Genomic DNA, 22,700 nt, shown 5'->3' on the forward strand with positions numbered 1-22,700 from the left:
TGCATGTGCTCATCTCCCACCTTGACTACTGTAATATCCTCCTCTGTGGTCTCCCTGCTAACGCTCGCACCTCTCCAGTCCATTTTTAACTCTGCTCCCCGTCTAATCCACTTGTCTCCTCACTACTACTGTTTCTCCACTCTGCAAATCTCTTCATTCACTCTGAATTTCCCAATGTTTCCAGTTCAAATTACTAACGTTGATAAAGAAAAAAACAGAGCTTACCACCCCCATGCTGTTAAACTATGATCGTATGAGAAGTCCCAGGCCAGTGGGTGCTAATTTCCTGCTGGTGGGCACAGCAATGTAGACATAATAGAGGAATCAAAATTCAGCACTACCATCCGGTAAAATTGGAGTCTTTTTTTTATTTTTTAAAGTCCATTAAAACAAGGACTAAGAGCCTATAGCCAAAACGCTTTAGAATCACAATTTCACTATGGATCTTAAAAAAATTGTGTAAAAGAACTGAAGTCCTCAGTGGTTGATACCTTTTTAATGGCTAACTGAAAAGATGGTAATAATAGCAAGCTTTCAAGATTACTCAGCTCTCTTCATCAGGCTCAGTATGGATCCTATTAACCTACTTTTATTTTAATGGATTTCAAATAAAGAATCTAATTTTACCAAATGGTTGTGCTGGATTTTCCTCCCTTATTTTTGTTGCCTACAACCATTGACCTACAAATCCATCCACAGTCCTTTTTCTCCATATATCTCTGAACTAATCTTCCAATATCTTCCCACGTGCAATCTTGTCTCCTCCTAGGAACTTGTTCTTGCTGGTGTGGTAAAAAAAAAAATATTCTAAGATTGTACTAAAAATCCTTTTAATAAAAGATCACAAGTACTGTCATGGCCAAAAGTGTTGGTACCCTTGAAATTGTTCCAGAAAATGAAAGACTTCGTCCAGCAAATTACTGGAATTACATATGTTTTGGTACTGGAACAAGAGAAGGAAAAAAAAACAAACAGAAAAAAAAGGCAAATTGGATATAATTTCACACACAACTTTAAAAATGGACGAAACAGAATTGTTGCTACGCTCGATTTAATAATTAGTTGCACACCATTTGGATTAAATAACTGCTATCGATCGCTTCCTATAACCATCAATTAGCTTCTTACACCTCTGAACTGGCATTTTGGACCACTCTTCTTTTGCAGACTGCTTCAGGTCTCTGGAGGAGCGTCTTCTTCCAATAGAAATTTTAAGATCTCCCCACAGCTGTTCAATGAGATTTAGATCCGGACTCATTGTTGCCACTTCAGAACTCTCCAGCACTTTGTTTCCATCCATTTCTGGGGGCTTCTTTAAAATATGTTCGGAGTTATTGTCCTGCTGAAAAACACATGACCTAGGACACAAACCTAGCTTTCTGACACTGGGCACTACATTGCCACCCAAAATTCTTTGGTAATTTTCAGATTTCATGATGCCTTGTACACAGTCAAGGCACCCAGTGCCAGGGGCAACAAAACAACCTCAAAACATCTTTGAACCTCTACTGTAGCTGCCTGTAGGTACTGTGCTCTTTTCTTTGTAGGCCTCATTCTGTTTTTGGTAAACAATAGCATAATATGATTTACCAAAATGCTCTACCTTGGTCTCATCTGTCCACAATACCCTTTCCCAGAAAGATTTTGGCTTACGAAGTCTAGTTTTTTATGTCTTTGTATCAGCAGTGTGGTCCTGCTGGCTTTCCTGCCATAGCGTTTCATTTTATTGTTTATATGTCGACTGATAGTTTGCGCTGACACTGATACACCTTAGCCTGCAGGACAGCTTGAATTTCTTTGGAACTTAACTGTGGCGAATAATCCACCATCCGGACTATCCTGCTTTGCAACTTTTCATCAATTTTTCTTTACCGGCCACGTCCAGGGAGATTAGCTGTAGTGCTATGGTTTGTAAACTTCTTGATTATGTTGCACACCGTGGACAAAGCGTCTCTGGAGTTGAACTTGTAACCTTGAGATTGTTGATATTTTTCAACAATTTTGGTTCTCAAGTCCTCAGACAGTTCTATCCTCTTTCTGTTCTCCATGCTTAGTGTTCCACATACACAATGCAAAGACTGAGTCAACGTCTCTTCTTTTTAATTTAAAGCAGGGGTGGGGAACCTCCGGCCCACGGGTCTTATGCGGCCCACGATGGCCTTTTCTGTTGCCCATGGCGGATTCCCAGTAGCTGCAGTGCTCAGGCAAACACTTCCCTTGTCGGTTACCGGCCCTTTAAATCGCCATATGCATTGCAAACATGGCCAGCCGTAGCTATGTACGAGCTGTGCAGTCACACAGAGCCGGCCAGCAGACAGCACTGGAGGGGTTTCCCCCCTCCCTCTGACTCTTGCACGATATTCTGTCAGATTGTAGTTAGAAGCAGAGTGATGGGGGAGGAGCCTGCACAGGACTGAGGAGGCTGCAGAATGCCATGTACTCAACCTCTCCCCTCCCCCGTCCTCTGTGCTCAGTCCTCTGTGCTGTTCAGCTCTAGCAGCGCAGAGGAGTCAGGAGACCAGAATGAAGGCAGCGCTGATTGGCCACACATTAACCAGTCAGTGCCCGGCTGCTTTCTGCCCTTGATCTGAGCTGCTTCATCCATCTTACATGAGGAGGGAGCGTCAGTCAGGAACTTGTGCTGCACTTGATGTTACAGGGCAACTAAGCAGCAGGTACTTATATCTGAGCTAAGTGTGTTTATATCTAATTTATACCACTATATTAGTAACTTCAATGTTCAGTGTATGTGTGCCATATATGTCCAGTGTGTGAGTGCTGTATACGAGGTGTGAGTGTTTGAATACAGGGAGTGAGTGCTGTCTATAGCATCTGTGAGTGCTGTGTATGGCGTCTGTGAGTGCTGTGTACAGTATACAATATGTCCAGTGCATGTTTACTGTATATGGCCAGTGTGTGTTGTGTGCGGTATACAATATGACCAGTGTCAAGGCTGTGTGCGGTTTACAGCCAGTGTCAATTTTGTGTGCTGTATACTGCCAGTGTGTCAGGGCTGTATGCGGTATACAGCCAGTGGGTTAGAGCTGTGTGCAATATACGGCCAGTGTGTGGTATACGGCCAGTATGTGAGGGCTGTGTGTGTGTGTCTGTGTGTGTGTATGTACAGCGTATCCTATGTGATGTGTATGATTTACCAATCTTAATTTCACAAGTTGACTGCTCCAGACTGAGACAAACCTGGAAAAGCAGCTGTGAGAAGAAACCTGATCAATATCACCGAACATCACAGCTGCACTAGAGAGAAGCTGCTCCGGCCATCACAGTAGGGCTGAGTTAACTAATTGCACCTGTGATGGTGCACCACCACATTATGGGTGTCAGGTCCGATCATTCCTACATGAACAGTGTCCTGGAAAGTGGATTGGTCATCGTGGCCAGTTGAATAGCCACCAAGGTCTCCTGATCTGACCCCCTTAGACTTTTATCTTTGGGGTCATCTGAAGGCAATTGTCTATGCTGTGAAGATACAAGATGTGCAGCATCTGAAACAACGGATACTGGAAGCCCTGTACTAGCATTTCTTCTGCAGTGTTGCTATCGGTGTGTCAAGAGTGGGAGAAGAGGGTAGCATTGACAATCCAACACAATGGGCAGTAGTTTGAACACATTTTATAAGTAGTCATAAAATTGTAAATAACATGAATGAATAAAGGTTAATTAAAACCAAGCACACCATTGTTTTTTTTTTCTTGTGAAATGCTCAATAAGTTTGATGTGTTACATGACCTTCTTCCCATTGGAAAAAATAAAGTTGGATCCAAAATGTCCGGCTTCAAAATGGCCGTCATGGTCACCACCCATGTTGAAAAGTTTTCACCTCCCATATACTAATGAGCCACAAACAAGAAACAGGAAGTTGATATCGCCAACCATTCCCATTTTATTTAGGTGTATCCATATAAATTGCCCACCCTGTAGTTTCAGGGGTGATTTTCATATTGCCTGTTACTTTCCACAGGTGAGTTTAAACGAGCATCACATGCTTGAAACAAAGTTGTTTACACACCGTATTGGAAAGGTGACAACAGTTTTGTCTGGCCCATTTTTGTGGGTTTTTTTGGTTGTTTTTTTTTTTTTTTTGTGAAATTATTTCCAATTTGCCTTTTCTCAATTATCATTCTAATTTATTATTATTGACGGTATGATATATCAATAGTTTTATACTGGTGGGTTGTGTCTCGAAAACTGCCACAAGCCAGGGGTAAAAACAAAGCTCTAGTAAATGTAATCTCTCAGGTCATCTTACCATAAGTGCAAGTTTGGCGATTCTGTCATAGAGCGTGTTAATGTTTTTGTCATACCATGGATCCACCTGACCCAGGTATGTGCTGAGCTCACACATGTCGCTCATGGCGGCCATCTCCTCCTAAGAAGAAAAATAATTTTTACCGTAAGACTCTCATCGTTTTATGCCACACATGTAAACCAAGCAAGGAACACATACATTTTACATACAACTTTAGCTGCAAGTCACGTGCAGCCTTTCAGCCATACATTTGGTAATTAGTGTCACGCGCGATTAGTTACAAAACTGCACGACAAAGCAAAAAGCAGACAAAGTTTTGTATTGGCATCTGGAAGGTTTATGGGAATTCAGACTGCACTTTAACCCCTTAGTGACGGAGCTAATTTTCACCTTAATGACCAGACCAAATTTTGCAATTCTGACCAGTGTCACTTCATGAGGTTATAACTCTGGAACGCTTCAACGGATCCCGGTGATTCTGAGTTTGTTTTTTCGTCACATATTGGACTTCATGTTAGTACCAAATTTAGGACAATATTTTTTGCGTTTATTTATGAAAAAAATTGAATATTGGCAAAAATTTTGAAAATTTAGCAATTTTCAACTTTTGAATTTTTATACCGTTAAACCAGAGATTTCTGTGACACAAAATAGTTAATAAATAACATTTCTCACATGTCTACTTTACATCAGCACAATTTTGGAAACAAAATTTTTTTTTGTTAGGAAGTTAGAGAGGTTCAAAGTTTATCAGCGATTTCTCATTTTTACATCAAAATTTACAAAACCATTTTTTTAGGGACCACATCACATTTGAAGTGACTTCAATAGGCCTAGATGACAGAAAATACCCAAAAGTGACACCATTCTAAAAACTGCACCCCCCAAAGTACTCAAAACCACATTCAAGAAGTTTATTAACCCTTCAGGTGCTTCACATGAACAAAAGCAATGTGGAATGAAAAAAAGCAAAAATTAAATTTTACCTAAAAATGTTGCTCTAACCCAAATTTATTCACTTTTAGAAGAAATAACACAACAAAATGGACCCCAAAACTTGTTCCCCACTTTCTTATGAGCGCGCCGATACCCCACATGTGGTCAGAAACCTCTGTTTGGACAAATGGGAGGGCTCGGAACAGCAGGAGCAATATTTGAATTTTGGAAAGCAAATTTGGCTGAAATAGATTGCGGGCACCATGTTGCATTTACAGGTCCGCTAAGGTACCTAAACAGAAGAAACCCCTCACAAGTGACACCATTTTGGAAACTAGACCCCTCAAGGCTTCTATCTAGGGGTATAGTGAGCATTTTAGATCCACAGGTACTTCACAGATTTTGTTAACGTTACGTTGTCATATTGAAAATTTTAATAATTTTCTCAAAAATGTTGCTTTAGCATCAATTTTCTCACTTTTTCAAGAGGTAATTCCAAAAATTTGACCTCAAGGTTTGTTAACCACTTTTTTATGAGCGCGGTGATACCTCACATGTGGTCTGAAACCTTTGTTTGGACAAATGGGAGGGCTTGGAACGAAAGGAGCAATATTTGAATTTTGGAAAGGAAATTTGGCTGAAAAAGATTGCGGGCACCATGTCACATTTGGAGGACCCCTAAGGTACCTAAACAGCAGAAACCCCGCACAAGTGACCCCATTTTGGAAACTAGGCCCCTCAAGGAATTTATCTAGATGTTTGGTGAGTACCCTGAACCCCCAGGTGCTTCACAGAATTTTATAACGTTGAGCCATGAAAAAAAAAAATAAAATTTTACCACAAAATTGTTATTTCAACCAGGTAGCTTTTTTTTTTTACAAGAGTAAAAGGAAAAAATTCAGCATAACATTTATTGTGCAATTTCTCCTGAGTTTGGCGATACCTTATATGTGGTGGAAATCAACTGTTTGGGCGCATGGCAGGGCTCGGAAGGGAAGGAGTGCCATTTGACTGCAAAATTGGCTGGAATCAATAGCGGACGCCAGGTTGCATTTGGAGAGCCCCTGAGGTGCCTAAACAGTGGCGGTCCCCCACAAGTGACTCCATTCTGGAAACAAGACACCTCAAGGCTTTTATCTAGGTGTATAGTGAGCAGTTTGAATCCACGAGTACTTCATAGAATTTGATAAGCTTAGGTTGCCATATTGAAAATTTTCATTTTTTTCACAAATGTTGCTTCAGCATCAAATTTCTTACTTTTTCAAGAGACAACAACAAACCGTGGACCCAATAGGTTGTTATCCAATGTCTTATGAGCACAGGGATACTCCACATGTGGCCAAAAAGCTCTGTTTGGATAAATGGGAGGCCTTGGAATGGAAGGAGCACCATTTGAATTCTGGAAAAGTTGAAATAAATTGCGGGCACCATGTCACATTTGCAGGGCCCCTTGGGTACCTATACAGCAGAAACCCCCCACAAGTGACCCCATTTTAGAAACTGGATTTTATTCAGGAGTATAGTAAGCATTTTGAATCCACAGGTACTTCACAAAAATGTTGCTGTAGCAACAAATGTCTCACTTTTAGGCTATGTGGCCATGATCCAGCGACACGGCGTCTAGTACACAGTGTCAGCCTCCTGCAGAGATGTGAGTGTTGTCCACGGGAGAACGCAGCTGCCCATGCCCACGATTTGGGTTCAGGCTGCTGTTGAGCTCTATGCTACCTGCAGAGAACACTCTTGTCTCCGCAGCATAAATTGACATGCTGAGGCTCGGGAAGCTGCACCACAGGTCAGTGTATGCTGCGGAGAAAAGAAGCACATTGGGCAAGCACATTGGGCATGGGATTTCTAAAAATCCTTCCACTGTGCTTCTACTGCACAACGCAGCGCTATGGACGCAGGGAAAACACTCTGCGCCCAAAACGCTGCAAATCCCGATTTGTGGGCGCTCAGCCTAAAATGCTACAATGGATGAATGGATAGATGTCAAACATATATAACGTCCCACCCCCCTGCATATTCTAAGCTAGCGCCCTTTAGTGCTTTTCATGTGGCACTATAGGGTGCCTAGCCTTGTATTTAGCCCCCCAAAAAATTAATAATTAAAATAAATGACGTGGGGTCCCCCCTATTTTTGATAGCCAGCTAGGGTAAAGCAGACAGCTGTAGCCTGCAAACCACAGCTGACAGCTTCACCTTGTCTGGTGATCAATTTGGAGGGCTCCCCAGGCGGGGTTTTTTTTTTTTAAAAAAAAACATGGGGTCCCCCCCAAATTAGATCACCAGCCAAGGTGAAGCGGACAGCTGGGGTCTCAGCTGGGTATTCTCAGGGTGGGAAGAGCCATGGTTATTGGACTCTTTCCAGCCTAAAAATAGCAGGCCGCAGCCGTCCCAGAAGTGGCGCATCCATTAGATGCGCCAATCCTGGCGCTTCGCCCCAGCTCATCCCGCGCCCTGGTGCGGTGGCAGACTGGCTAATATATGGGGTTGATACCAGCTGTAATCTCACCTGGCATCAAGCCCTGGGGTTAGTGATGTCACGGCATCTGAACAGATACCCGACATTACTAACCCAGTCAGTAATAGAAAAAAATAAAGACAAAAAAAAAATTTATTTGAAAAAACACTCCCCGAAACATTACTCTTTCACCAATTTATTGAAAATAAAGAAATTCCGGTCGCTGTAATCCATTTTGGAGGTCCCACGCCGACTCTGGACCTTCTAGAATATGGGGGGCACGTTCAGGGAACGTATCCCCCATTTTCTGGAAGAGCAAGCTCTCCATGAGCAGTGTGGGTGCAGTAATCTGAGAATACTGCACTCACACTGCCCTGGTCCAACTTAGGGCAGAGTGACCTGCAGTAACCTCATTCCAGAATATGAGGGGCACGCTCACAGAACGTACTCCCCATTTTCTGGAACAGCAGTCTCTCCATGTGAGGAGTGTGGCTGCAGATTACTGAACTCACTCTCCCCCGGTCCACAGTGGAGCAGCCTGTGCAGCAGCGACGTCAGCGTCCCTGCTTGCAGGGATCCAGCTGACAGCCGCTGTCTGCGCATGCGCCGCCAACATTCAAGAAGGATTTTTTTTTTATGTGACCGTCGGTATACGGTGTATACCGCCGATCACATTATCGGGGTCCAAAAGAAACACCCCGATTCATAATCTGGGGGGTCTCAGCTACCCCCGGTAGCTGAAACACCCGAGATTTTCGGTCGCTGGGGGGCGCTACAGGGTTTTTTCGGGCCGCCGCTTTAAAGCGGCGGAACAGAATAAGTACCCTGTTTTGCCGCCGCTTTAAGTCGTACGGCCGTCTTTCTGAGGTTAAAACAATTTGCAGGACTTCGGTTTGCATAGAGCCTATATACTTAGCTATATGGCTATAACTCACTTTTAGCATGTCATCTGAGGAAATGGTCCGTTCTCCCTGTATAGGAATACAATAAAATTGGAGATTGGCTTTCAGGGTCCGATGAGGTCTCCTGGCTTCTCTCTTTCTGCAAGAAAATATTATTGTTCAACTTTTTTCATTACATACGGACATCAATTACAATAGTTATATAATCTGATATTTCAATAGATTATCTTGGCTAAAATCAACTATAGAAGCCTGAAGTCCTCAGTCATTGTCAACCAGTTCAATTAAAGTTATATCCGACTGTACCTACAGCTAATAAATTGGTATAAAGTATTAGCTTATAAGATTAATGGACTAGAATCAGGTAACCAATATAAATATAAATTTGTTACTGGAACCTTACAGGGGTTATCATGATACAATATTTTGAACTGTCCTCAGGATAGATCATCAGTCTCAGATGTGTGTCTTACACTCAGAAAACTTCACTGATCATTTATAAGGCCGCTTTCACACTGCGTTCCTCTCCCTGTTTATTAGTCCCGTCGGGTCTTTCGTCTAAACCCCCCGCAAAACGCGTTTCGGACGTATGCGCCAACTGGGCCATTAACTATAATGGTGCAGACGAAGTCACTGTGTGCTCTGTTGTGCACCATTTTCAGGAGTATATGCCTATTGGACGCGAAGACCCAGATGTAGTAGACTGTGTTTGGGTGTTCACCTCCAGTAAATATATACTTGCCAAAATAGTGCACGACAGAGCACACGCTGACTTTGTCTGCACCATTATAGTCAATGGCCCTGTCGGTGCACACTTTTGAAAACCATTTTGTGGGGGGTTCAAATAGGACCACTGAACAGGGCAGCCAGATGTAAATATTGATCAGAGCTGCACTGCACAGCTCCATTCAATGTGTAGCAGCCGCTTCTAGGTACTGCAGAACTCAGGAGAGGATAGAAGCTTTTCTGCAGTACCCGATAACTGCGACTACACACTGAATGGAGCTACAGATTGCAGCTCAATTTGATTTGTTTATATCCAATGGCTACCAGAGCTTTTAACAATTGATCGGTAAGGGTTTCAGTTGTCTGGCCCCTCACTCATCTAACATTGATGACCTACCCTAAGCATAGGTCCTCAATATATTATGATTCAATAATACATTTTAAATTTGTACTAAAATTTCTTACATTTGAATCCTAAATCTTTCCACTTTTCAGTTCTTCAGCAGAGCCAAGATCACCACATGATACCATTCCTGTCAGCCCCGAATTCTTAAGGAGTGGTGGTCCATATAGTGGCGTTACATTTGATCAGTGAAGAGTAAACGTTGTTGTCATTTTTATTACATAAATCAATTGTACATGTGAGAATAAGAAACCTTTGTAATATATCTATCTGATCAAAGAAATCTGCTTCATTCACCAGCAGGACCAGTCATTTATTCTCAAAATTCTAAGTTCCTGAGTTAGTGCTCATAACCTTCTATGAAGAGGGGAGGCGCTAAAGGCAGAGCTCCCCCCCCATCTGCATAGATTGTTATACGAACCAACTGCCATCTCCTATCTCAACAATGTAACAATCTGTTTTCACACAACAACAACATTTTCCCATTAATGTTAGGACTAGTGAAGTGTGAGCACTACCGTGCTCAGTACTCATAACAAGCTTTTTGGCACTCGGATGGAAGTTACTTATGTACAGAGTATAATGGAAGTCGGTGGGGAACTTGAGCATTGGTAGTGCTTGCTCATCACTACTCGTTAAGAGTACAGAGCATGGTAATGCTCACTCATCACTACTTGTTAAGAGTACAGAGCTTGAATAGTGATCGCTCATCACCACTTCGGACATGACAATGTTAAAGAAGGACACAAAAAGGTAGTCAGACTCCTCTAATCAACCACGATTTCATTGAGACTTCAGTACCTGAAGGAATAGTATGCCTTTGCCAATCTCCCCAAAGCTCTGTCATCTCCCAAAATCACCACCCGGGCGGTTGGCAGCTTATCTGGTCCAGTCGGTACTTCTGTGCTCTGCCCCGAGAGCCTCTGTAGTGTTGCCTCACGGCTTCCTTTTGGTGCCTTGGTGAGGCTTTGAAAAAGAACAGCAGAGTCCACGTCCGCACCTTTTTTCTTAATGCAGGGTTTTCTATATAACTTGGCTGATTCTTTCTCTTCAGCCCCTGGTAAGTCTCTTTCTATCCCACTGTCATTTGACCACACAGAGATGCGGTGCTGTTCATTGCCTTCTGGGTCCAGAGAGAGTTCTGGCTCCTTGACGTATTCAGTCTCTGCATCTGTGGTTAGGGTCTCCCGCATGAACAGCATCAGCTCTTTCCCTGGTAAATAGGAGCATGTATGAATATGGTTATTATTCTTGTACTTTAGAAAACGTGTCCATTGAATTTCTATATAGAAATAAAGGAGACTTCCATTAAACCAGTCATAAGTAACGACAAAGTGTCTGCCAAATTTTCTGCCCTAAATTATGCAAAAATTAGTCACTGACAATTTCTCGTAAAAGGGCCACAATGTGGTCATGAATTATGGTTCTTCTAGGAACACCTAAGCTGGCATTTATGGAGCTCGTGTAGTTGGCATTGCTCTAGTGCCCTACTACTCTAGCTAACATTATTCTTGGGATAGGGTAAGTGTCTCTGATGTGGGTCGATTGAACATATCTTGTAATTTTCAGAGGTTAAAAGTCACAATATAATGCACATTGTAAACTAGACAGTAGTAAATAACTCCATTACATAGTTGATCGTCATCAGTCCAGAGATGAACACTGAATTTCGGGCTGGGCAGAGGGATTCTCTGAAGCTTTGACGCTGATTCTACAAGAGAATGAAGAAAAAAAAAAGCAGTGAAGATGTAGAAATGCAGCTTACAGCAATCAGTCAGGTCACAGCTTGCATTTGTTAACTTGCTCTAACAAAGTGATTGCTAAATTATGTTTTACCATTTACTACGGTCTATATGAAAAAGAGTCGAGAAATACTTCATTGTTGGTGTCAAAAGTAATAAATACATGATATAAGATATGACAACTTGAGCTAGCGCATTACATAAAGGCATTATAGCTTTACAAAACCCCAGACATCTGTCTAAATTGTATAATGGGTAAGCCATGAGGACAGAGTTGCACATCGAAGAATATCCAGACTACCTTCTTGAGATGAAATGATTTTTTTATAAAGCTCCCGCAGCCGTTCATTGTGTCTCTGCCTGCTGCCGCCACTATTCCGCTCTCCGTTCTCCACCACTGATAGAACTTCTTGAAACCAAAGTTCTACCTCGTCAGCGGATTTATCCTGGAGAAAAAAAAATAGTAAAGGGAATAGATTTTACTGTAATAAAAGTCCTACAAATCTTAATTTAATGAGTTGTTCTCATGATCGGTAAATTGTGCATCGGTGGACCCACACCGATCCTGAGAACTGGATTCTCCAGCAGTTTACTCAACTATGTCTGGCATCGCAAATTTCAGAGGCTTATCCTCCGGAACCACCACCAGTCGATAAGGTCTAAAATTTATATGTTGGGTGTAACCCTTTAATCTTTATCATGAATGCCGCCTACTCTTACCTTCAGCACCTGTTGCAGCAATGCTATGTCACAGTCTTTTCCGTGTGCGGCCTGAATACAATTGGTAATGACATACGTCATACACGATACGGGAGAGTGAGACATCTGACTTGCTTGAGTCTCACGGAGAAGTGTATTACATACGGCTTCCGAAACCAGTGCTGGATCCAAAAACAGTAACACCCTGCAAGCAACAGATTTCTTAACTACGACAATCTTTTTAATTTTATATTCCTTTTATAGGACACCCCAAAATTTAAAAAGTATTAAAGGGAGTGAAATAACCTTACTTTTCAGTAAGAATTATCACAGCCATTATTGAATGAATGAGGCTGTGTTTGCACTTTTTTCTTATTTCCATTGTGAATGCCCAGATGGAGATTGCATGAGATCATGGAAAATTTTACTCGCCTTAAGGTCCAGTCACACTAAGCAACTTACCAGCGATCCCAACAACAATAGGGATTGCTGGTAAGTTGCTAGGAGGTTGCTGGTGAGATGTCACACTGCGACGCTCCAGCGATCCCACCAGCAACCTGACCTGGCAGGGATCGCTGGAGCGTCGCTACACGAGTTGCTGGTGAGCTTACCAGCAACCAGTGACCAGCCCCCAGCGCCGCGTGGAAGATGCTGCGCTTGGTAACTAAGGTAAATATCGGGTAACCAACCCGATATTTACCTTGGTTACCAGCGCACGGAGCTACACGTGCAGAGAGCAGGGAGCAGCGCACACTGAGCGCTGGCTCCCTGCTCTCCTAGTTACAGCACACATCGGGTTAATTATCCGATGTGTGCTGCAGCTACACGTGCAGAGAGCAGGGAGCAGCGCACACTGCTTAGCGCTGGCTCCTTGCTCTCCTAGTTACAGCACACATCGGGTTAATTACCCAATGTGTACTGCAGCTAAATGTGCACAGAGCAGGGAGCAGCGCACAATGCTTAGCGCTGGCTCCCTGCTCTCCTAGCTACAGCACACATCGGGTTAATTAACCCGATGTGTCCTGCAGCTACATGTGCACAGAGCAGGAGCCGGCACTGACAGTGAGAGCGGCGGAGGCTGGTAACGAAGGTAAATATCGGGTAACCAAGGACAGGGCTTCTTGGTTACCCGATGTTTACTGTGGTTACCAGCCTCCACAGAAGCCGGCTCCTGCTGCCTGCACATTTAGTTGTTGCTCTCTCGCTGTCACACACAGCGATCTGTGCTTCACAGCGGGACAGCAACAACTAAAAAATGGCCCAGGACATTCAGCAACAACCAACGACCTCACAGCAGGGGCCAGGTTCTTGCTGGATGTCACACACAGCAACATCGCTAGCAACGTCACAAAAGTTGTTCGTTAGCAGCGATGTTGCTAGCGATGTTGCTTAAGGCCCCGTCACACACAGCAACATCGCTAGCAACATCGCTGCTAACGAACAACTTTTGTGACGTTGCTAGCGATGTTGCTGTGTGTGACATCCAGCAACAACCTGGCCCCTGCTGTGAGGTCGTTGGTTGTTGCTGAATGTCCTGGGCCATTTTTTAGTTGTTGCTGTCCCGCTGTGAAGCACAGATCGCTGTGTGTGACAGCGAGACAGCAACAACTAAATGTGCAGGCAGCAGGAGCCGGCTTCTGCGGACACTGGTAACCACGGTAAACATCGAGTAACCAAGAAGCCCTGTCCTTGGTTACCCGATATTTACCTTTGTTACCAGCCTCCGCCGCTCTCACTGTCAGTGCCGGCTCCTGCTCTGTGCACATGTAGCTGCAGGACACATCGGGTTAATTAACCCGATGTGTGCTGTAGCTAGGAGAGCAAGGAGCCAGCGTTAAGCAGTGTGCGCTGCTCCCTGCTCTGTGCACTGTGACATGTAGCTGCAGTACACATCGGGTAATTAACCCGATGTGTGCTGTAACTAGGAGAGCAGGGAGCCAGCGCTCAGTGTGCGCTGCTCCCTGCTCTCTGCACGTGTGGCTGGTCACTGGTTGCTGGTGAGCTCACCAGCAACTCGTGTAGCGACGCTCCAGCGATCCCTGCCAGGTCAGGTTGCTGGTGGGATCGCTGGAGCGTCGCAGTGTGACATCTCACCAGCAACCTCCTAGCAACTTACCAGCGATCCCTATCGTTGTTGGGATCGCTGGTAAGTTGCTTAGTGTGACTGGACCTTTAGTGTGACGGGGCCTTTAGAGTTGTCGAGTATCTGGGCAATGGTCTGTGATAAATCAGATTACTATAGGACAAGGGTCACCCTCCTTCATAATTTCTTACTAGAAAATATATGTAAGAAATCAACTCACTTGTCTTGGTGATGGTTGACATCCCTTTTGAGGTTTTGTTCCAAAATAACCATCTTTTGATATGAATAACCTAAAATATCACAAACTAATTATTTACACAGTAATCTAGACTTGTAAGACTTCTGACCGTACGATAGCACGTACGTACCTGGGACTTTCTTTTCAGTCTTTAGTCTTTGCGCGTAGTCCAGACCAATCGTGCAATATGGTTTAGGAAGAGTAAGTATCTTTTTGCAGAAAACATAAACTCGTTCATACAATTCATCAGAGATGTATGCAGCCTGAAATTTAAATAACAAATGATGTAAAAGTTGTATTTTTTTTTTTTTGTTGAGATTTTACATAGTAGATGTAGGAAAAAAAGGTTAGTGGTATTGTCATGCATTTCCTGTGACAGTATAAGGTACCTTTGTGATGGCGTACATCAGAGTGTGCAGTAAAGGGACGATATAATGCAGGTTGTCTTCTAGTTCTGCCTAAAGTGAAAGTACAAAAATTGTGACTCACATTGCTTCAAAATATACAAATATACCATTGTTTGGGCTGATGAGTTTCTGGGTGTTTCCCCCTTAAACTCTTAGGAGCTTTGTCAAGGCATTCAAGCCACTTTACTTGATGTGCATCCTAGAATTTTCCATTTTTTTTATTGTGAAAAAACGTGTCCAAGTGTGCATCTGTCAAGTTGGCAAACATCAGTGTTAGATATCTGCAAGATAGACACACACCAGATCATTTTTGTTCTAAACAGAGACAGTAATCATTTATCATTTCTTATCGTGTTAGAAATGTAGTCATATGTCAGCTGCTTAATTCTTGGCAGCTTCCTTAATTCACTTGGACTAGGGAGTGGTATATTTTCCTCTTCTTTATACTGTGGTATGGGGTTGTTTGGTTTTGTTGTTCATCTACTGCAGCATTACTTATTACAATATGTCTAGTATAGTCTATTTATGTTTTATCATTGTGTTTTTCATGTTGTTTCCACTCAGTCCATGATGACATGTCATTAATAAAAGGTAAAGTGACCCACTGGTCAAAATTTGTAAATATAGTAAAGTGGCCCATCTTACCCCTAAAATTAGTGTTCGTAAGTTCTTTCACAAAACTGATATAAATCAGGGTTGCTGGTTCTAATGGCTCTCTCTGCTTCTCTACCTCCTCCCTTCTCTCAGTGTTAGAGATAACAGTAAGGAGTTTATACATAACTGCAGAGAGTAAAGATAGTATCTCAGGGATTGGAGAGAAAACGGGCTACAGACAAGGAGAAAAGCATATGGAGAGGAAATAAGTACAGCATTAGAGCTGGATTATTACATGAAAGCAATTAAAGACAGCAGCACCTTAAGGTGGTGTCACACACAGCGACAACGACGTCGCTGCTACGTCACCATTTTCTGTGACGTTGCAGCGACGTCCCGTCACTGCCGCTGTGTGTGACATCCAGCAACGAGCTGGCCCCTGCTGTGAGGTCGCCGCTCGTTGCTGAATGTCCAGCTTCATTTTTTGGTCGTCGCTCTCCCGCTGTGACGCACAGATCACTGTGTGTGACAGCGAGAGAGCGACGAAATGAAGCGAGCAGGGAGCAGGAGCCGGCATCTGGCAGCTGCGGTAAGCTATAACCAAGGTAAACATCAGGTAACCAAGGTGGTTACCCGATATTTACCTTCGTTACCAGCCTCCGCCGCTCTCGCTGCCAGTGCCGGCTCCTGCTCCCTGCACATGTAGCTGCAGTACACATCGTGTAATTAACCCGATGTGTACTGTAGCTAGGAGAGCAGGGAGCCAGCGCTAAGCAGTGTGCGCGGCTCCCTGCTCTCTGCACATGTAGCTGCAGTACACATCGGGTAATTAACCCGATGTGTACTGTAGCTAGGAGAGCAGGGAGCCAGCGCTCAGTGTGCGCGGCTCCCTGCTCTCTGCACATGTTGCAGCACAGCGACGCGTGTCGTTATGATCGCTGCTTCGGCTGCTGTGTTTGACAGCTAAGCAGCGATCATAACAGCGACTTACAAGGTCGCTGCTACGTCACAGAAAATGGTGACATAACAGCGACGTCGCTGTCGTTTAGTGTGACCCCAGCTTTAGATGCAGCGCTTACATCATTCCCAAATTACTGGGATGGACACACAAACCTCAACAATCAACATTTATTACTTTAGACAAACAAACATCTCAAATCCAGCCTACAGTATATTGCTACTAGAAACGCAGAGACCTTACATCCAACTTGTATTAGTTGGGGGAATATAAAGATCTCATATCCAGCCTATATTAAATCTGAGAAGAACATATGTTTGGCACTTAGGAATTTAGGTAGGTCCACAGTGGAAGGATCCAAAAGAATTCACAGTGACAGTAGACCACGGCACTTAGAGATGATACAAAGTAAGAATGTGTAGCTGTTTCCATTGAGCTACAAACCTTAAATAGTCTTACATCCAGCCTATGTTACTAGGAGAGACACATACAAACCTCATATCCAGGCTATGTTACTGAGGGAGACATGCAGACCTCACAACCAGCCTATATTACTGGAAGAGATGCTCAGATCTCACACCCAGCCTATATTACTAGGAAAGACCATACAGACCTCACATATAGGAGAGAGACTCCCACAAGAAAAAAAATCTGAAACTTGGATCTCGCTGCAAACTGCATATCAGGAAGTATAAAAATGAATGAAAATTAGTAAAGAAAACCACTAACGTATACAAATTGTTTTTTTTATCAATCTCAAGATTTCCATAATCTTTAAATGTACCTTATCAGCTAATTCATGCTGCCCAAACCATAATCAGTATGAATCACAACATGGCTGCATGTTTGCTGCATTATTGGTTTGGGCAGCATGAATCTGCTAACAGATTACCTTTAAAAGGGATTGTCCCCTTTACAAAATCTTTGTTCCCCTTTGCAGCTTGTTCTAAAAAATCAAAACAAATCCTGCTTTAGGCTATGTGCGCGCAGTGAGTTTTTCGCTGAGTTTTTGCGCGTTTTTCGGGTGCGTTTTTAGCCTCAAAACTGCATGACTTTGCTTCCCCAGCAAAGTCTTGAGTTTTCATTTTTGCTGTCCGCACACAACTTTTTTTTTTAAGCTGCGTTTTTGAGCTTAAAAAAAAATGGACATGTCAATTCTTTCCTGCGTATTTCTTCCCCCATGCAATGCATTGGAAAAACGCAGATCAAAAATGCCCAAAACGCGATAAAAACACATGCGTTTTTTGCGCGTTTTTGCCGTGGGTGCGTTTTTGTGCGTTTTTAGCAGCCAAAAACTCACAAAAACGCAGCATCAAAAAACGCTGTTAGCGCACGTAGCCTTACTCTACCTCCCCAGGTCCGGCATTGAGTTTTTGGCATTGGCTGTGGTGTTGACCTCACATTGACAATGCAGCAGGCAATCAGTGAGCTTAACAACTCTGTGCTGCAGAGCTCATCGACTGCCAGTGCTGTCAACACTAGACACTGTGTTTCAGACACATCTACTATTACAGATTGCCTTCAGCTCTGTTTTTCGGTTACCATACACCAACATATGAGCATATGCATATCTTGGAGGTAACTGAGAACCATTCAGTGAGGGAATCCTATTTTTTTTCCTTTTTTCTACTATCAATTATTACGCATTATTCCAGAAACAACTATAACCATAGATTGTCTCCATCTTGGTTTTGCTCGTTACCATAGGCCAGTGCAAAAGACATAGGATTATAACCTCGTAATCACTCGTACCTAATGGTGATGACCATTTTCTATTGAACGCACGTCCTCCCATTATGATATAGATAATTCTATCCTTGATAACGACTAAGACGGTCGAAACGTTGGATGAATTTATCTTGTTTTTTGCAATAATAAAACTGATTCTGCATTCAAGAAAAAAAATTTTCATGTTCTCATTCTTCTTAGTGTGCCAGAACTATTACTTTTTTGAGTGCTGTCAACACTGTCAGGGACTCACAGCTAAGACGCAGTTTGTTTGTTTCTTTTTAACAAACTGAAGCTGGGACTTAACATTTTTTTGAAAGTGGACAATCCCTTTAAGCCAACCTGCCCAAGAAAAACTAATCTGAAGGTTGATACGAATGGAATCTGAAGAAAAAATTGTTTCCAAATCTCCTAAATGTAGAAAGGTGCATTGCATGTACTCTCGGCTCTACTGAAAATGTGTTCTCCTGTGATTTTTGTAGTATACCTGCCTGTAGTTTATAAAGCTGTTAGACCTTGGGGTATGAATTTGAGGTTGTTAGGCCATGCAGGGGCGCACATACGCAGGGGCGGACATATAATTGGTGCAACCTGTGCAGCGGCACATGGGCTCAAAAGTGAAAAGGGGCCCATTTTCACTTCCAAAGTAGGTGGAATTGTGCAATTATAATGAGCTATTGGATAACAAAGGGCCTATATGTTATTCTTGCACAGGGGTCCTTTTTTGTCTATGTCCGCCAGTGATCATATGGGCTTTATTGGTAGCTACAAATATACAGATACTGGACAAGAGCGTGGGTTTGTTTTGCAAAGCAGGAGTTTACGGTTTCTGGAAGTTACAGTCTTAAGACATCATTTTCTTTTAATTTCTTTCTTCCTGTTTTCAAGCAGACCACTTCTTAGTGTCCAAAAGTTATTTAGTCTCACTGGGAGTTTTTGCTTCCACAATCTTCGAGCTTTCAGGAAATGCTAATTAGTTAGCAAAACCCCAAAAGACACCTCGGCATTCTACATTTGACGTATGTGGAAAGATAATATCTATTGTCATGTGTGTTTCACAAATGATTGTAAGCGGTCATACTGCTATCCCTCTGAGTCACTGTCAGTACCTGTACAGTGATAAATAGTCTGCTGGGCTGCTACTCAGCACTTGCTACTCAGCACTTTCATAGAAGCGCCATCTTCTGGCGCTGTATCCAACTCTTCCAGCTGCCCTGATGCCGGGTGGCTAGCCGGGTAATAATGGAGTTAGGGCTAGCTGTATATTATCAGCTGGCCCTAAGCCCGAAATTCATGGTGTCACGCCAATATTAGACATGGCCACCATGAATTTCTAGTAATAAGAAAAAAAAAAAAACACAACACACAGAAAAATATTTTTATTAGAAATAAAACACAACACAATTAGTGACTCCATCTTTATTGAAATAAACCCCCCTCCGCAGTAATCCTGGGTCAGGGTCCCGCGCCGTCCAATCCGGATCCATCTGATCGGTTTGCTGGAAGGCAAAGCGATCAGATGATGTGTCAGGATAAAGGATGTGAATCACATCACACAGCAGCTGATTGTATAAAAGCCGATTATACAATCAGTTGATGCATCACTGCAAAAAAAAAAAAAATAAATACTCACGTCTGTACTGATGACCGGCAGCTCCTGGAGCGATCGGATGAGAGTCTGATCCTGTCCCATCACTGCAGGAGCTGCCGGTAATCAGCTGATGAAGTCCCCTGACGGCAGGATCAGCTGATAGCCGGCCGGGCAAGAAAAAGCCGGCGAGACTACGATCAGCTGATGCGTCAGGTGACTGCATCAGGTGATCCACGGCCAGGTCCTGCAAGCTTCGTGCATGCACCGGGGAGACTGCACACAGCCGAAGCGGCGGGACCGGGACAGGGGCTGGAAGCAGGCATGGCACTCTGCAGACAGGTGAGTATTACATACACACACACATACACACTCACTCACACACTGTATATACACACACACACTGTATATACGCACACACACACACACTGTATATACACGCGCACACACTTTCTTCCCCTGGCTGTGCAGAGCTGCTGTATCTGTGATTTCTCTTAGTGCACATCCACTGGGAAGAGGCAGGGAGGAGGGTTTGGGTGGGAGCAGAGTGGGTGTATTAGACACAATGGGTGTGTTAGATAAGCTAGACACCGCCCTAAAGCCACAAAGAATTCTGGGACTTGTAGGAACTGAACACAGGAAGTCAGAGGAGAGATTAACCCCATCAGAGCTGGAGCCAGCAATGAGCATGTGCTGCTAGTGCACAATGAAAGGTAATTTTGCTGAAAAAACATAATAGATGTGTTGAGGGGCACATATTAGCAAGATTTATCAGAAAAAAAAAAATCCGTTTTGGTAACTGGACAACTTCTTTAAGGCCCCTTTACACACTGAGACTTTCTAGCGATCCCACCAGCGATCCCAACCTGGCCGGGATCGCTACAAAGTCTCTGGTGAGTCGCTGGTGAGCTGTCAAACAGGCAGACCTGGCCAACGACGCAACAGCGATCCGGACCTGCAGAACGACCTAGCTAGTCATTGGGGACGTTGTAAAGCAGCTTTTTGAAAGGGAAGTCGTTAATGAAGTTGCTGTAAAGTCCCCTTTACACACTGAGACTTTCTAGAGATCATGCTGCACAGCGGGAAACAAAGGACCAAAGAATGGTCCTGAGAGATGTGTAGTGATCAGCAACCTCACAGCAGGGGCCAGGTCGCTGATGTGTGTCACACACTGCAATGTCGCTGGGGAGGTCGCTATTACGTCACAAAACCGGTGACGTTACAGCGATGTCGTTTGCAATGTTGCAGTGTGTAAAGCCACCTTAAATGAACCACTGGCGATTAGCTGCAGGGGGCTGGATTAGATATGGTGCAGATAATAGGTTCATTGTCTGGTACTGGATACTTTTTATCTAACAATTTATATGCGTTTATTGCTAGACAGACTAAAATCTAATAAGTACCTGAACAAAAATGAATTTACTTTCCTCTGATGTTAAATGTTTGATGGAAAAAAAGATTAGGCTGTTTATATTTTAATATTCTCAAAATAACAACTAGCAGGTTATTCCTGATTGAGCCCAGTATGCATGTGTATGAGGGTGATGGAGGGTGTATGGTGGTTGGACAAATAAGCATTTGGCCAAGCATTATCTAAAGTGTATGTCTAGTTTTAAATAACAAGTTATTCCCTATGAATAGAATAATGAATCCTTTCTAATCACTGAGGTCTGACCTCCAGGACTCTCAGCAGTTCCTGAGGTCAGGGCTCTGGAACTGTGAGAACTGCTCTTTGAAGCCCCCATCTTGAATGGAGTGAAGGTGCGCAAGCTCGCTCTTCACTCTATTCATTGTCTAAAGGACTGACAGACATAGAGGAGTGCTTTATTCAGCTTTTTCTGGCAGTCTCTAGCATGCGCACCCCAGCTCCAATCAAAACAGTGCTGCAAAGTGCCCCATTCTCTGGATTGCTGTTTATCCCAATGGTCTGACCTCCAATAATCAGTAAGTTATTCCCTATCCTGTGGTTAGGGTATAACGTATTTTGGGAATTGACCCATCTGGGACACTTATGGTATATCGTTAGGATATGTCATAAAAGTCCGGGAGATGTGGGTCCCAGGTTGCTCTGCGCTTTTCAGGGCTCCCATAGAAATTAATGTAGATAGGCAAATTGTCTCTTCAGGGAGGAAGGAGACGTACTCTAGTGCCACCTATTGGAAGTAGCAATCCTAAAAGTCAAAAGTCACCCTTTAACTAGCCTTGTTATATGACAGGATTTATGCCAGATCAGAACCTCAATTTGCAGGCACGGTGTTTCGGGGTGATTACCCCTCGTCAGTGTAAAGTATGAGATCTACTCTGGCTGTATCAGAAGCTAAGCCTGGGTCTAAGGGGAAAACTTTTTTTCCTTCCGGAGAATAGATTTAGATGCCAGTGTTTGGTCATTATGACAAATCCTGTTAATATACCATTAGGCGGGCTTTACACGTTGCGACATCGCTGGCGATGTCCAGCGCGATAGCACCCGCCCTCGTCACACATGCGATATGTGGTGATTGCTGCCGTAGCGAACATTATCACTACGGCAGCTTCACACGCACATACCTGCTTGGCGACATCGCTGTGACTGCCGAACAATCCCTCCTTCAAGGGGGAGGTGTGTTCGGCGTCACCGCGACGTCACTAATCAGCCGGCCAATAGAAGCGGAGGGGTGGAGATGAGCGGGACATAATATCCCACCCACCTTTTCCCTTCCGCATTGCCGTCGGGACGCAGGTAAGGAGAGGTTTGTCGCTCCTGCGAGTTTACACACAGCAATGTGTGGAGCTGCAGGAGCGACAAACAACATCGTACCTGCGGTCGAACCGACATTATGGAAATAAACGACGTTACACAGATCAGCGATATTGTACGCTTCTGTGCTCGTTCATCGTCGCACCTAGGATTAACCCGTTGTGATGTCGCTATCTGCGCCGGATGTGCGTCACTAACGACGATATATCGGTAGCGATGTCACAACGT

At 43.6% G+C, this 22,700-nt stretch overlaps 1 protein-coding gene across 3 annotated transcripts in view; it reads right to left on the reverse strand.

The window, feature by feature from the left end:
• Positions 1 to 22,700, reverse strand: part of PIK3R6 (phosphoinositide-3-kinase regulatory subunit 6) — a 90,009-nt gene that overhangs the window by 13,527 nt on the left and 53,782 nt on the right. For all 3 annotated transcript variants that reach the window (XM_075347941.1, XM_075347942.1, XM_075347943.1), the window contains exons 5-13: positions 14,850 to 14,918; positions 14,591 to 14,723; positions 14,443 to 14,512; positions 12,161 to 12,344; positions 11,742 to 11,886; positions 11,329 to 11,409; positions 10,500 to 10,911; positions 8,603 to 8,708; positions 4,268 to 4,387 (exon numbers count right to left, since the gene is read on the reverse strand). In XM_075347941.1, the coding sequence (XP_075204056.1) occupies positions 4,268 to 4,387; positions 8,603 to 8,708; positions 10,500 to 10,911; positions 11,329 to 11,409; positions 11,742 to 11,886; positions 12,161 to 12,344; positions 14,443 to 14,512; positions 14,591 to 14,723; positions 14,850 to 14,918 (1,320 nt within the window). The remainder of the gene's footprint in view (positions 1 to 4,267; positions 4,388 to 8,602; positions 8,709 to 10,499; positions 10,912 to 11,328; positions 11,410 to 11,741; positions 11,887 to 12,160; positions 12,345 to 14,442; positions 14,513 to 14,590; positions 14,724 to 14,849; positions 14,919 to 22,700) is intronic.

This window comes from Anomaloglossus baeobatrachus, chromosome 5 (assembly GCF_048569485.1).
Source record: "Anomaloglossus baeobatrachus isolate aAnoBae1 chromosome 5, aAnoBae1.hap1, whole genome shotgun sequence".
NCBI classification, from domain to species: domain Eukaryota; kingdom Metazoa; phylum Chordata; class Amphibia; order Anura; family Aromobatidae; genus Anomaloglossus; species Anomaloglossus baeobatrachus.